Consider the following 16,015-nt stretch of genomic DNA (forward strand, 5'->3'; position numbering starts at 1 on the left):
ACCCTTGTTACATTTAACATCCTGGGAGGTTTCATTCCTTTTGGACATCCAAATCGTGCTCTCCAGGGCTTCTTGGCCCTTCTGCAAATTAGACAGCTGGGAAAGGAGACTGAACAGAGCCAATGGCATCCTCTGGATGAAGTGGAGTAAATAAACTTTCTTTTCCTTCGAGGCTGGAGCTGTTTCATGTCCGCTGTGTGCTCCCTCTCTCCCTCCTGGGCTGACTTAGTGGTGACACTTTGCAGAGGTGTCTTTTAGGTGATAGCAGGAAAGAGAACAACCCCAGCAAGACAAAAACACAAAGGGAAGTCGGAGATCACGAGTGTCATGCACTAAGCTTCATTGAGGAACAGTTAGATAATTTGATTTCTCCAGCTTGTGAATTACACAGCTCCCATCATTAAAAAGAGAAAAACAAAAACAACAACAAAACATGTAATCCTCAGAGTGGTAGCTTTTTAGTGATTATTTCAGTGGTTCACAGAGTTTCACAGTTTTCACGGAGTTCATTAAGAAAATGTTTAGAAATGGGATAATGTTCATTAATCACAACTTCCCCAGTGGAGCCCTTTACGTAAAGGCAGCTGTTTGCATATAACTGATTATGGAAAATGAAGAAAAACTGAACACTAGAAATTAGTATTAAAGGTCTGGGCTGACATTACATTTTTATGGGCTTACACAAAATTCTTCAGTAATGCTAGAAGATGAGGAGAAAAAAACTTCTGAAAAACGAAGAAGTTACAACAAGCTGAAGTCTCTCAGGTACTGGCAGGCTTTGGTGAGACGATCAACTCGTTGGCTGAGGTAATTCCTGGTTTTAGCAGCTTCAGTGTCCTCCTCAAGGAGAAAGTTTAACTTCTCTTTATCTTGCAAAAGTTGCAGCATTGCGGTCTGCACATTTTCTCCGAAGTCATGAAGGACAGAAGACAGGATGATCAGAGGAATCTGATTGGAGAGGCGTTTGCTTGCTCCCTGCAAGATGGGGGGGGGAAAAGGCAAAATACTAAATTGGTAAAAAGAACTGAAAAATGAAGGGTCTATAGGTAATCTGGTAAAAAAAAAAAAGTGGTACCAAGGTTTTAAAATGTTGGACTGAATTACTGTTCAAGAAGGGAATACTGCTATGAACTAAAAATGTTTGCAACCAGTCTCTTTTGTGCCTGAAATCTAAAAATTAGGAGTCATTGGGATGTCAGCTGTTGCTTTTCTTCCCTCAGCAAACTAAAGCCAAGGCAGGCTGTTCTCTGCTCAGCTCTGTCAGCTGTCACTGGGACAAGTTATAGGAGGACATTCCTGACGAACAGAACTTGTGCAGTTTCTGGTGTCCAACCTATCTTCACTGAATGCTGACAATATGTTTTGGTGCAGGACCATCAAAGAGTGATTTTTCCTGAAGCTGGTAAATTCCTCTATTAGATGGTGGCATTTAGATGGTATTTCTGATGTGGTTGTTCTTTTAAGTGTAAGACAGCTTTGGAGGAAGCTTTAGCCTTAAGGGGAAATGTCTGTGCCTAAGTTACATCTACTGATATCTCCAAGAGATCATCTCCTGTCTGACCTGACCAACTGCCTGGTCAATTTATGGATGCAAACTGAAACAGACCAACCTAGAAGAGCTCGTGGGGCCCTTTCCCCATGGACATCCTGGTGCTTTGGGGCAACATGAGGTTCTAAACCTCTCCCAGCTCTGGGAAGTGGCTGCCTCCAGCCCTCCTGGTACTGGGTGAGCACTCAGACCTAAGTGCCTTTCTGCAATTGAGAGGTTCTTTCTTTCTTTTTCTAATACAACTTGAAAATGGCATTCGTAGGTCCTATAGGGTGTAGGCAACCATGGACACTTAAAAGAGCTTCCATCTCATTCAAACTGCATTTGGCCTTGCATAAGTCAGTCCCACGGAGCTGTGATGCCCTGGCAGTTGGGGTTTTTTTGTTGGAAATGGCTCTCAGGTCATTTACAAAAATATTTAACTGCAGGTAAGACATACAGCAGAGTGTGTAGCAAGGTGAGATGGAAGGGCTTATGCACTCCTGGCTTTGTTTCTTGTTCTCTGAAAGCTAATGGTTTTCTCTTCATCAGCCTGAGCAGCCTGAACATTTAATTGCAGGGATTTGTCACAAACCCTACTCTTGGAATTCAAAGTGAGCTGCTGCCTACCTTCCTGCATTGTTAATATTGAACTTGTTGCTTTCTGAGGGAGTTTTATGACAAAGCAAGTCTGGATACTGCGTGCTCTCTTTTCTGTCTTTCTTTAATGTGATCCTTTATTTAAACACCCCATTTGTCTCCAGAGACTTCACTTAGAGGGTGCTACCTGCAATACAGCAGATGCACTCTGATCTCTACAGACAGCTGATATATTATAATGTAATGTTTTATTATTGCTCCTCCTGCTGCAGTAGTTTAGGATCTGACTACAAGCCACTGACACCACTTTCTGCTGGCTGCAGGAATATGCAGTGGCTTGAGGCTGACCTGAGCCAGACTGGGAGGTAGCTAACAAGTGGTTTAGGAGCCAGCTCTCACTTTGACACCTTCAGGCTTTCCTAACCATCATATCCAGCATCCTGCAACCATCTGTCCCCAGCGACTGTGCTGATACACCCCGGTTCGTCCTGAGATCCTCATCACTGGTCAGAAGCTCCAAGGAGTTTGTACAGAAGCTGAGCATGTACCTGAATGAGACACTTAGATACCCTCTGGCTGCTATCCCTGCATAGTGGTAGTATGGCATACAGGGCTATATTGACCCCAGCAAGATCTGCTCGAGGGGTATCTGCTACAGTACTCAGGGGGCAGCAAATCTCTGTACCACAGCCTGTGAACTCACAGAGAAGTAGGCGCTCGTGTGAGAAACCATCTCCGTGACAACAGAGGGCTCCTTTGGATCAAGAAACTGCACATCTTTCCCCGTGGCAAGGTTGGGGCCGTTTTCTGCCTTAACAGCATTTAAAGCACTGATGTAAAGGTCATCCTGGCAGTACACAATTCTCTCCATTTTAAACTGTGTCCGGATATGTCTTTCAGCCTCTGCTGCTTGTTTCTCTCGAATGTCTTCAATTTTCACCTGCAAAAGAAAGCAACAAGAAGTCCTAAGACATTTGTTTCCTTTGGAAAGGGTCCAGTGCTTAGCAGTGTCCCCGGGGAATGGCAAGGTGGGCACAGTGTTCAACTGCCCTTATGCAGCACTGTCTAATCCCAGACCATGGGAACATGGATAATGCTTTAGACTGTGGTTCCTCTGTTGTGAAAGAGCACAAAACATGGCTTTTGTCCCTTCCTTATGCACGAGTGGGATCAGCCCAAACCTGGTGCTTGAAGCCCAAAGGAAAATACCTGTTGTCAGCAAACCAACCCTGCCCAGCCCCTCCCTGTCTGATGCTTTTATTGCAGCCATCTGATGCTTTCTGGCCTTTTTGATACTTCCATCTAAAAGTCTGTGGGGGTGGCAAAGTTCCCTCAGTCATGCTCAAATTCCCTTAAAATGCTTTCCTAGCACCCCTAAGAAAACACCCCATCTCTTTTCTCATATCCAGTGTCTGCCAGAACTTCTTCCCTCTTCATTCCTCTCACTGTGTAGTACCTAAAGACCCTGCCTGAATACCTCTGTGTTTGGATGAAATAATTTATTTGTTCACCAGCTGGTTGGCCTGGGAGCTCAGTAGGGTTTGACCAGGCAAGTCAAATAGCAAACCACCTATTTCACTTATATTTGCCTCTGAGTTTCCTTTTTCAGCAGTACCCTGTGAGTGAACTCTGTTTCCTGGCTGCCAGTATTGCTTCTCGTCTCTTCTTCAAAGCTCTTTCTGAGAAAAGGCCTTCAAGGACATCCATATCACTGAACTCCACCCCAAAACATGCTAATGCCCAAACTGTGAATGGTCATCTTCTAGTTTTTTCATAGCTGGATGATTTTTGGCTTGTCTCCTCCTGCTCCCTTTCATCAAAGATGAGATTCCTGCACTGGCTAAAACCCTGGCTTGCTTTCAGAGAGGGAAAAACACTGTTTAGCACTCTGACAAATGATTGCAGGACTTAAATCTGAAATTGGTGATAAACTCTTCAAGGCAGCCATACCAGGTTTTCTTTGCATTGTGTTGCAAACATCAAGAATGTGAGCAGAATGAATAAAGAATGTATATATTAGATCTTGTCAAAGTTGTGCAAAATGCACTTTCATTAGTGCCATTATAATCATGCTAACATTTTCAAGATATTCCTTATTTTCCTGCAAGAAATTCCACACTTGCACAAGGGTAATGCAATGAGACAGGTACCACAAGCATGGAAGCATTTACAAATGCCATTCCATCTTTTGAGTTATGTCAGGTTATAGGTAGTGCCTCACCTTGGCAGCTCTGCTTAGATTGTGGAAATTAGCAAAATTCCTTTTAACAAGTTCCATAAATTTCTCTTCAACCAGTTCTAAGGGAAGAACAGAGAGACAAAATAAAGTCAGGTAAGTAAGTGGGGTTTTTAAGGTATTAATATGAGACTTGGGAGATTTTCTGTATTCATTCAGAAATAGCTGAGCAGCTGTATATTCTGCCTTTATGATCAATACAAACAAGTAGAAATTTAGTTTTCCAGGTCCAAGAGTGTGACCACTTAACACCGGAGAGATTGAATAACAGTGAGATTTTCTTGGATAAAGCAGTTTCTGTGCTTACAGACACTGAGTCTGGCACAACACAGAAGAGACAGGATCACAACATCATTTTTCCTTGGGTGCTTTTTACTGGATGAGTTATGTACCCTTTCCTTCAGCCCCAGCAGTCCTTGTATAATACATGCAATGTCATGCAAAGAAGCTGTGTTCCCACTTCAGGGTTGTGAATTCCACTCCCTGGGTTTGGGAATACCAAACTGGCACTAGGTACTTCGACAGTACTGCTTCCTTGCTTTGTTATTTATTATACAGTTATTATTTTCTAACTCCCTTCTAAGAGCCACTGGGAAAAGTATGAACAAATGCTGGAGACCATGGGTGGAGATTGAAGGCTCTAGAGAAGGAGCAACCCCCAAGTCGAATCAGATTTACTTCCTCACTCTGAAGGATCCTGAGAGCATCAGTGAGAGCATCAGCTTCTCCTGGAAAATAAACTCATCAGGCCCAGCAGAGTCTCCCACACAAGAGCCTCCCGTGGCCTGGGCCATACCCATCACGCTGTTCAGGATCTCAACTGCTGGCTCCTCCAGTTCTCTGATCTGCTCTTTTATAATGTCCTCAAAAGTCCTGTAGTTGCTGAAGCCTGGGAACTCCCGTCCACGGTACTGGTCTTCGTATTTCCACACTCTACTGGGGGCGGTTTTTTTAGCTGTAATGGTAAAATAACATTGCTTTGCTACTAAATCACTCCGTTTATACGTTTCAGATTTAAGAAGGAAGTTTATTTCTCCTCTTTGAGTTGTTCTTGAGAGGAACAACAACTGAGATCATTTTTTGTTACCACTGAACAGAGCTAACACATTGTGGCTCAGTGAATGAGCCTTCTCACACATGGCATCGAGCATCTGACTCACAGAAGATATGATAGGGCAGAAAAATTTTGGTTCTTCTTGGTATTTTTACCCCCACAGAAGTAGCTGGCCATTACCAGTCACTTCCAAGTTTAAAAAAAACCCTGAACAAAACAAACCCCCAAGCTCACGAAACACTTTTAAACACTTTTTCCAGGGAATCTACTGTTGACTAGCTGTTTTTATTTAAGGTATCACAGTCAATGTTTCTTTGTTGATATTATACAAATGTGCTATATTTTTTTGTATGAGGTATCACCTTAGCCCAGAGCTAAAGTGGAACAAACCCCACCCATATTCTAAACTATTAATAGCAATAATAAAATAAAAACATTAGCAGTAATCATAAAAATTATTACATAGATTATTATTACTTATTATTATTCATTGGTGTTGCTGTTATTTAGAAGAGTGGTTCAGAAAATCACCAACAAATTCTGTGCCAGTGTCTTGATTTTATTGCTGTGCTGGGAGAAGAGACAAGCACTGACCCCTCTGTAATGAGAGCATTTAACACAAACTATGTCCGTGTCCCCAGGGACCAGAGCATAACTTGCCTAACACCACAACAGATGGATGCTCCTGGCTTCTTGTTCTTAAATTTATTGAAAAATATTTATTGAAGATGCCGTGTCTAGGTTTAAAAGCAGGGGGATGGGCTCTCAGGACAGCTGCCAGGATGGTTTCTGTGCTTACCCCTTGCAGCACACTCCAGGAGAATCACGCCCCACGTTCGGAACTCCTTGCGGATCTTCGTGAACAGCCTGACTTCATCTCCAAACAGCTGCTCCTCTCCCCGTGTGGTCCGAGAGATGTCTTGGTTAAAGAGTTTGATCAACTGCAGAGAATTGAACAACAAGTAGGCAATTTAGTAAAGTTCCATTTCTTCAGGTTAATTTGTGGATGTTAAGTAAATCTGCAGTTGTTTGATGTTAAAGCAGGGACACATTTCATAAAAAACATCCCTTTCTTGCATCTTTTATGCTCTCAGCCCCTGCAGTTGTTTTCTTTTTGTTGTTGTTGTTGTTTTTTGGGTTTGTTTTTGTTCTTTTTTCCCCAAACTGTCACAGCTAGAGGAGAACAAACTTGATACTCTCTTGTTTTCCCCCCTGTAGACTTTTAGAACCATTTACTAAATTCTAATAAGCCAGACTTGCATGAAGCCTGATGAGCTTTCACAAGCACCTCTCCTGCCTGCTGAAGGCTTACTGTGAGGGACTAACTCCCTGAGATGAGACACTTAGATGCAAATCACATTTTGCAGATCACATTTTCATATCAGTAATACATCTGATCTTATGAGCACTGTAAACAATGGGAACCCTTCAAAGTGTTGAGCAGGCAGGAGGATAAGTTTTCCCTCGCTGAGATGCTTGATTTTGACCAATCAACCAAGTTGTTTGGCTTTTTTGTCCCATAATTACAGGAAAAAAAATGCTAGAAGGGGCCATGAGCTCCTGTGGTCCATTATTTTTGCAAGTGTGGTTTGTCTACGTTACCCTCAAAGCACTTCAGTGACAGATACCACAAACTTCCTGGTGGTCCATGTTGATGTTTTGATAATTTCAAGCAGTTTCTTTTTCTCCCCCAGTTACCTCCTGTGACCAATACTGATACTTACATCTGTGAGGAAAAACAGCTTCTCAGACTCTCTTTTGGGTGTGCCTCTGCTGTACCTTTGCAGATCCTGTAATGTTTTATGGAGGGTGTCACGAATTTGGCTCTCCAGTGCTGGCAAAGTTTTCTGGAGAGGAGACAGTGAAGCAGGACATTGAGATAGGTTGAACCTGCCTGGTTTTGAAAGAGTGACCTACACCTGCATAGGATCTTTGCTATTTCTACAAATCCAAGAGCTCGCTGTCTGTGTCCCATGTGTGCTAGTGGGATAACATGGAAGAGCAAATATGGCCTTCATTGAGGGAATGCAAGGGGCCAGGATCTCCCTGAGGAATGAGGCTGGACCTCACTGTGAGTTGGGCAGAACAGCTGCAGTCTAGGGCAAGATTCCACCCACAGTGAGCCAAAAACTGTCCTCACAGGTTGTGCCAGAAAGGTGGTGATGAGGTGGTGACTGCTCAATTCCTGATAAATACCTGATGGAACATGGCTTTGTAATTGCTTATTTTCTGTAACTTACATAAATATTTTTTTTTTCTCCTTTGAGACTGAATTTAGAGGTTCTCTATAGTTTAGCATCTTCCCTTAATGGAATAAGATAAATTACATACAGATATATGTATATCAAATAAACCCCCCAATATCCTTACATTAGTATAGTAATATAATAGAACATCTTGATGTTTTGAAGACATTTTCAGTTAAATAGAAATCACCATGTTTCAGTAAGCTGACAGCACTAACTTGTCACCCCGGTGATCAACATGCCTCATAAACAAAAAGAAGTATCAAAAAGAAGCTGCCACTGAAAAGGCAGGAGTTACAAGTCACAAATAGATGAAATAATTTGCTTATTGTTGATCTGCAGTTAAAAGGCAAATTTGAGGACAGAGCATGGGGCTTTTTACCTCTGCCTCTCAGTTCAGTTTGTTCTCAGATCACTGGGTTGAAGGATCATTAAGCACTGTCTGTGCATATAAAGATGAAATCCGACTGCAGTCCAAGGCTGAAGGGTTGAACTAGATTTTAGGTAGTAACTGATACAAACAGCTCAGCATGGGACCTCTGTTACTTACAATAATGTGTTTCACAAGTTCATTTGTGAGCTTCTCTGCCAGATGGGGGATAGTAGCCTTTCCTTCTTCCATAACAGCCCTGTGAAAAAAGAGGAAAAGGTGGGTTTGGATAGCCAGGCTGTGCAGGGCAAGGAGGCAGCACTGATGCTCTGCTCTGTTTTCACTAGTTGTATTATGCAATTTGAGTAAAAAAGAGTCTCTGGGCCATGCTGGTGCAGATGTGGCAACAGCCCAGGACACTCTGGGCACTTTTATTCTAGAGTTGTTTGACAGCTACTGACTGAACGAAGGGAAACAGAAAAGAATCTGAAATAAAGCAAATTCTAACAGCAGATAAATGTGCTGCTCTACTATTCCTTCATGTGTGAAGCTCATTGATCCAAAACCCTTTTTAGATGCCATTCTCTGTATTATGATTGATCAGCTGCTGAGTCATCTGGGCAGCCTGTGCCCTCAGCACAGCCTTTCCTTCTCATGCTGTTTCACCATGTTTTCCAGTGAATAGAAATACTTCAGTGCCTGACTTGAAGTGCTCAGATGCTTAACTCAAATTCTTTGGGACTATTCTGAACTTCTGAAGTTCGTTGCACTTTCCCCATGCATTTTGCATCCAAAAAAAAAAAAAAAAACCAACAAACCAACATTTTAAAAGTTTATTTGGTTACGTAAAAATCTTCTGGGTTACTGAAACACAACCCTACATGGGCAACGAGAAATAATGAGTATAATTAATACCTGTTTGTAACCCCTAAGTTAAATCTCAGCAAATCAACAGGAAGCTTTGAGGTGACTTTAACATGTTTTTGATGAGAACTTTTCTGCGAGGAGTACCTGAAATGTTTGTGACTCTCAAAGAAGTTTCTCTCCTGTTGGATTGCAGCAGCCAAGGTCATTCTGTTGTGGATGTCCTGCTGCCCACGGCACTTCACGATCATGTACCCTTTTTTGAGGGGGATTACCCTGTTTCGCACTATCTTAATGACAGACTCTTCAGTCCCTCTGTCCACCAGGTCAGGTTTTGTGAGGACTCCTGTAAAATTAAAGCAGAAAGTTGCCCATCAAGCAGGAACACTCTGTACCATGCTCTATAAAGCAATTTTTTTGTATTCTCTCTCCTAGAAAGCTCTCAGCTCCCGGGTTTTGTACTGTAAAACTCGCTCTGTGGTTGGCCTCCCACCACGTCTTTTGCTTTGCAAACCTTTTTTACCAAGCAGCAGCAAAGCTTTTTTACCATTAACTTCAGATTAACTACCATTAACTGAGATTTTCATCTTCCAGTTATTCATAATATGAGTGCCAGCAAGATACCAATCTAAGGGATTCTTGGAGCTGCTCAGGAATTGTGGCTAGAAATATTTGCAAATATTTTCTTTAGGCTGCTTTCCTTATTTGGTTTTTTTTTTTTTTTCTTCTAGTAGCTAATTTCACAGATCTGGTGCAGAACACAGGACATCAGCCCTCATGGGGAAAAAACCCCCAAGATTTGCCCTCCTTTTCAACTCATAGCTTAAAAATTCTCTCACCTATTGTCCTTTCTCCGCTGGGGTCCACCTCTTGAGCCATTTTCAATGCTTCTGTTGTTGCAATATCCACATTACATGGCACCACGACCAAATTGACTGTCTCTTTGCAGCCAATAAATTTTTTAAGTAGCATTTTGATCTGCAATTCAATACAGCAGTGAGGAGGTTCAGTGAAATCAGACGTTTGCTTGTAGGATGTGACAATTTCTAGCAATATGAGCCACTGTAAGATGACATTAAATGCCACATATGCTGAGGGTAGTATTACATGCTAGAGGATGGCATGGAAAGGGGTCAGCAGAAGAATGCAGACTCTTTTCTGATGTGAGGATTAATCCAGACATCTGGCTTGAATGAGACCAGGCTAATGTTGTTAAGCCTGTCTTGAGTTTAACATCTTGTGCATATATAATCTTTCATTATGGAAATATTAAAGGTATTTGATATTTAATCACATGTAAGAAAATCTGGTTCTGATGTGTAGGTTCACACTTATGGAAAGAAAGCAAGCTCAATTCTGCTGATAAATCTCAAATTTGTATCTCTGAAAGGAGCACAAATATCTTTGGCTTACATTTCAGTAGAATGTTTGTGGGAAAATTCAAAAAAAAGCCAAAACAGAAGCTGCACATGGCATCTAGTTGGCATTTTTCTGTTTCAATGCCAAACTAAACAAGTTTCTCATAATTTGTGTTGTTTTGCAGAAGCTTCACACAGCCCTATTGTGCTTCTTCTGCAGTAAATCAATTCTCTTTTTCCCCTGGATTTTGGTAAAGATGCCTCTCTTTTCTACTTCCCACCCCTCCCAATTTCTGACAGGCTGCAATGCTTTAGACTCCATCTCTGGAGCATGCAGACAGCTGGGGACAATGGTAATGTTTGGATTCTATCACATCTGCTGCTTTCTTCTCAATACAATAGAAAGATTGCTATCTAACTGTCAAATTAAATTACTCTCCTCCCAGAAAGTAAAGCCCAGACAAGCCAATCTTGTCTCATTTCTATTTGGTATATCTAGTTTAGTTTGGGCTCCTCTTATTCCAAATTCCTATTTAAAGGTATTTTAGGAGAAACAACACACCCAGCTCCTGCACATCACTCTCACAGCAGGTTTTATCCAACTAGAGCTTTATTTGCATTCCCCAGCATTTATTCTAAAAGCAGTCAGAGGAAAAGCAGAGATCCCCTCCACTTATTCTGTTTACTTCACAAAAGGTCTGCTGGGACCCCTCAAGGGATGAGACCCTGGGCACAGACTGGCACACGAGGCCGAGTTTTACCTGGTCCCCGATGTCTTTTGGCTGGTCCCCCACGGCCACCCTGGCAATTCCAGGAAGATCAATTAGTGTCAGGTCTGGGACATCAGGGGACTGAACTTCCAGGGAAATCAACTGTCCGCTAATGGCACCTCTAGGACCGGCCACAACATCCTGGGCTATGAAGAGAAAAGAGCAAGGCAAAGCACACAAGCTTCAGATGGTGCATCAAACCAAAGCTGAACACAATGACTTTGAAAAGTACCTACTACCACCTAAGGTTCTTTTAGGCTTGGCTTTTTCTTTCAGATCCAGCCACACACTTAAATCCATTTATGCAAAAATCAAAGGAAATTATCATGCAGCACAGGGCGATGTGAAGTCCTGTTGGAATATGAACTGTAATATTTTACAGAGCATATATTTATGGACTCTCATGTATGCAGACAAAATACATGTAAATAAACCACAATGAAAGGGATCAGGTAAAATACTGGTCAGTTGTAGAAATGCTTCCTCAACAACAAGAGACTCTGTAGGCATTAATTAATCCTTGGATGCCTTGAAAGAAAAATAGGTGCTGTTTTATACTCTTCACATTTTGATAGGGAGATTGAGAGTAAATTGTCCCAGATCCTACAAGGCAATAATGCTTGAACTGTGAACACAGAGAAGCAAGGAAACCCCACAGTCATTCTCATGAGAGATTTTCAGGTCTTTAATCACCTTACTTAATTCATACCAATCACCTGGCCAGTTTTGAGAATATCCAAATAATGTATTGAAAAGCTAATAAAAAAATAGAAAGAATAACAGTGTGCAGAGCTATTCAAGGGAGTAAGGACAATCCAGCTTTCACATTTAGGGCAAGTGCTCACTGCCCTGTGGGTAAGAACACTGATTTCTTACACAGCACGAAATGCCATAACAGCAAATGTGACGTGCAAGGGGCAGTGACCGAGCCCGTGGTCACAGTACCTGGCAGAAGCTCTCTGTCCTCCACCCTGCCTTCTTGCAATTTCCTCCAAAATCATTAGATTTCCAACCAGAGACACCGCAAGCACGCTGGGCTTTTGAACTGATGACAGGAACCATTTAAGGCTTTGCATGTTTACAATTTGACAGACAACCTCCCCAAACCAGGAAACCAGGAAGACAACACCCAGGTAAGACACAGCCTGAGCCTTTATCATGGATCAGGATAAAAGGATCATGGATCTAGTGGGTGGCATCCCTCCCCGAGGTGTTGGAACCAAAAGACTTTAAGGTTCCTTCCAACCCAGGCCATTCTGAGATCTTCATCATGGATCATCTTCACCACTGAAGCCCTGGTACAACTCCCTCGAGAGAGTTTCCTGGCCCAGCTTCTTCTGCTCTGAATCCAGCTCTTGGTGTTACTCCACAATCACTGTGGATGCTGCTCAGTCTAAGAGGAGGATTCAGAGGAGATGGAGCCAGCCAAATCCACTCACCTTGCCTTATTGCTCTGTCCACCTCAGAGGCGTTCTGGAGCTCCAGGGCAACATTCCGGTAGCAGATTTTCCCTTTCCATGGCTGGCCTTCAGGTACCCTCTTGAGTTTAAGTTCCAAGGGACAGCGAGTGACAATACCTGCAGCAGTTCCAAAGGCAGAGGCTGTTGTGCATGAAACACAGCCTCGAAGTGTGTGATGTACACAGGGTTGCCTAATGTTTCACACAAAAACATGGAAATGTTCCAAGAGATGCTGCCAGAGGGGGCTTGTCCAACTTCCTGCTCAGAGCAGGATTGTCACCAGTGCTAGATGAGGACAACCACGGCTCTTCCCAGACACGTCTGGCCCTGCAAACCTCCACAGATGGAGCTTTTCTCCTCTCTGGATGATCTGTTTCACTGCTGCAGCTAAGTCCCATGAAAAACTTTTCCACAAGTCCAGCCTGAAAGACTAGATTATATGGTAAACTCACACGGAACTTGCAGAATTTATATGTGTGAAAATACACACACAGAGCAGAAAAGTGGATCTTCTTGAGCTGCAAAGTTTTCCAACAATTATCTCTGACAATGCTTTAAGTAAAGGTCTTTGTACACTTTTTACACATAATAACAACAATAATAATAATAATAATAATAATAGTAATAATAGTAATAATGATAATAATAATAATAATAATGGTATTTGTAAGAAAATGTTGTTTAAAAAACCCAAACCAACCCTAGAAGCAAATTTAAAAACTGGTTTTCCATGGGAAATTAATACTCTGCTGCACTGCTGTTTTCTGGGAAATGCACAGAATCAGGTGGGGCAACTACACCACACTTCTTACTCCTGCCCTCTTGACCACCTGGAACATGTGCCTTGATTTACTTTGTGGTGCCTCACTGGCACCTCCATGTCTCAGTCATGGAGTTATCCAATTCTAGACCAAAAAATAAAAAAAGAAGAGAAAAACCCCCCTTCCACCTCATCAAAGTGAAAACCTGAGAGAGTGAATTCTTACCATTGCCCCTGGGAAGAGCAACACCAGACAGGGCTTCGAGCACAGAACTTTTCCCAGAGCTCTGGTCTCCAATCACTGCAATTGCAGGCAAGGACAGGTCCTTTTCTATTCCAAGAGCTCTCAGGCTGTCGACAAGATCAATGCAGGGTCGGATCTTCTCCTCATACTGGTTGTACAAGGTGTGTTCTGCAGCCTGCTGGAGTTAAACTTCCAGTGAATTTTCCATAATTTAAAAAAAAAATAAAATTAGACTCATTTTGTACTCATTTTTCCTCAGTAAAATTTATTTACTGGCATCAAGCTGTATTTCATATCACTGTGCATCCTTACATCTCCAGGTAATAAACAGGTGTCTGGAAATATGAAAGAAACAGTTGAGGCTGGCTCAAAGACCATGCTTAGTAAAAATACCAAATTTTGGAAGCCATCCTGAGAAGGTAAAGAGCACATTACTAAGTGTACTTTGTTAATTTTTTTTAATAACAATTTTTTTAATAACTGCCATTTTCTTCCACTCATCCACAGATGTACTGAATATGTGTATGCAAATGAAGACTGATCCCAGAAATCACTGAATTTGGTAAAGAATAACTTATTAGATCTTTATTTTGGAGTTTGAAGATTTAGTTTGTGCACAGACACCAAAAGTGTTCCGCTGTAACATTCTTAACAGGTGGCTGAAATATTTTAGATCATCAGGGGTCTTCTTTATTTACCTCATTTTAGGCTCACATAAGGCATGGATATGAGTGGGTTGTTTTAAATGACTGATTATTGTCATTTTCTGGGTTTGATACATGTCCAGATATCAACACAGGCTCTTCATTTACATGAAAACAAAACAAATAATTTCCAGTCTTTGGCAAAATTCGTCCATCTGCTATTAAATATGCTCAACTGAAGTATATAAAGATCAGCTTGGTCTCTTCTCCCTGTTCCTCTCTCCATGTTCCAGTCTGACTGCTGCATTTAGAGATGCAATTTTGGGAACACCAATCTGTTTCAGACATATTGGGCCAGACACATTCAACCCTGATTTTTCGAAAAGAAAAACTTACGTTTCTCTCCATCACTTTTATCCAAAAAAGATGCATCTAAAAGTATGTCTGTGGATCAGATGTACTCAAACAGAGCAGATTTTTTGATTCAAGATGAGGAGGGCAGCACATATTAATGGAGGCAGGCATTTTAAACCCTTTTTGGTAACCCCTGCCCACTCTCTTCACTACAATGTTTAATAGCTAGCAAATTGTCAAAAAACTTCAATAACTGTGTCACAGACTTTAAACCAATCTGTGTTCAGTGGAAAATATCCAAGCAGGTTATTATTAACCTTTCTGTGCATTTCTGTTGAGGGTTGAAGAGCCTCAAGTAAAAAATATCTCAGCTTTTATGATTTCTGTTCAACATTTGTTGTTAGGATCAAAACAGATACATGTCACACATTAAACTGGCTTCTAGGCTGCAGCCATCTCTTTTTTTTAGACCTGCATGGTTAATGTCTGCAGATTAATTGCAGGTACCTCTCTTCCTAGCTACACAAATAACTGCTTGGCCCTGATCCCAAAAGTCCTCCTTAGACCAAACAAGTGCAGATTGCCTGAAGAGACCAAGGAATTCATTTTGAGGCACAAAGTGAAACAACAGAGTAAGAGTGGGAGAATCTGTGCCCTCTTCTTGCCTTACCTTGTCCTCTTCTCCGGAAAATTCTTTCTCCAAGTCCTTCTGCTCATAGTCAGGCCTTCTCTCAAACATGTTCTCTGACATCAGATCAGCTTCTTCTGGTTCTTCTGGTGGGAGAGGCACTGTAACAGCTTCTGGATATGGTTTTAAGAAAGGAAATACAAACCCTTCTTTCTTCAGGGTATTTTTGGTTTTTTCAGAAGGTTGTTTGAATGCTGCTTTCTTTTTATCCATGACCCACTGATTTTCTGGGCTTCCACGTAGGTTTTCCACAAGTGTGTAAATAAGTAATGAGTATTTTGGACCAAACCACTTCACTCACTAAGCAGGGATCACTGCCTGGTCCAACCACTCTGAGGTGCAGCTTCTGAAATCAAACACAGGGCAGTGAGTGACTCCACCTTGCAACACTGATCAGAGCAGAAAAAAATCAAACACCACTTTTATTCCCTGATCCAAACCCTAGGTAGGTACCAGGTGCCACAGCTCTTTTCAAGTCACTGAAATTGGTCTCCAGAGAATAGACTTGAACCCTTCTCCCTACCTCTCTTACCCATTTTTTTTGTATTTAAAAAAAAAAAAAAAAAACCCAAAAAAATTGCCACGGGGAAAAAAAAAGTATTTGTTTTCTGTGGGAAAAAAAAAGTTACACCAGGTTTTGCAAAAAAGCCAATTTTCCTTGATGAAATATTTTGCTGAGAGATGTTTGGAGAAGCTCAGTCAGCATCTGGGCATGATTGAAGGGAGTGTGAATCCTTAACTTCCTGGTGTCAGGAATGTAGGGCTGTGGCTGGCTCTGCATAGGTGGGACACACCAAGCTATGGTCTGCTAAGTGACCATCTCACCTCCTTTGTGGAAG

The 16,015-nt window shown here is 41.8% G+C and overlaps 1 protein-coding gene across 1 annotated transcript; it reads right to left on the reverse strand.

Moving 5' to 3' along the window:
- Positions 1-741: 741 nt before the first annotated feature.
- Positions 742-15,389, reverse strand: LOC309571541 (interferon-induced GTP-binding protein Mx-like; the record flags this gene model as incomplete). Its single annotated transcript, XM_082279140.1, has 13 exons — positions 742-975; positions 2,832-3,068; positions 4,350-4,426; positions 5,161-5,319; positions 6,218-6,359; positions 7,143-7,265; positions 8,215-8,293; positions 9,046-9,244; positions 9,738-9,876; positions 11,018-11,172; positions 12,466-12,603; positions 13,473-13,668; positions 15,159-15,389. 13 exons carry the CDS (start codon positions 15,387-15,389, stop codon positions 742-744), a joined length of 2,109 nt encoding a protein of 702 aa, XP_082135266.1.
- Between the last annotated feature and the right edge of the window lie 626 nt (positions 15,390-16,015).

The sequence above is a fragment of the Coloeus monedula genome (genome assembly GCF_965178545.1).
Source record: "Coloeus monedula genome assembly, chromosome: 3".
In the NCBI taxonomy this organism is placed as follows: domain Eukaryota; kingdom Metazoa; phylum Chordata; class Aves; order Passeriformes; family Corvidae; genus Coloeus; species Coloeus monedula.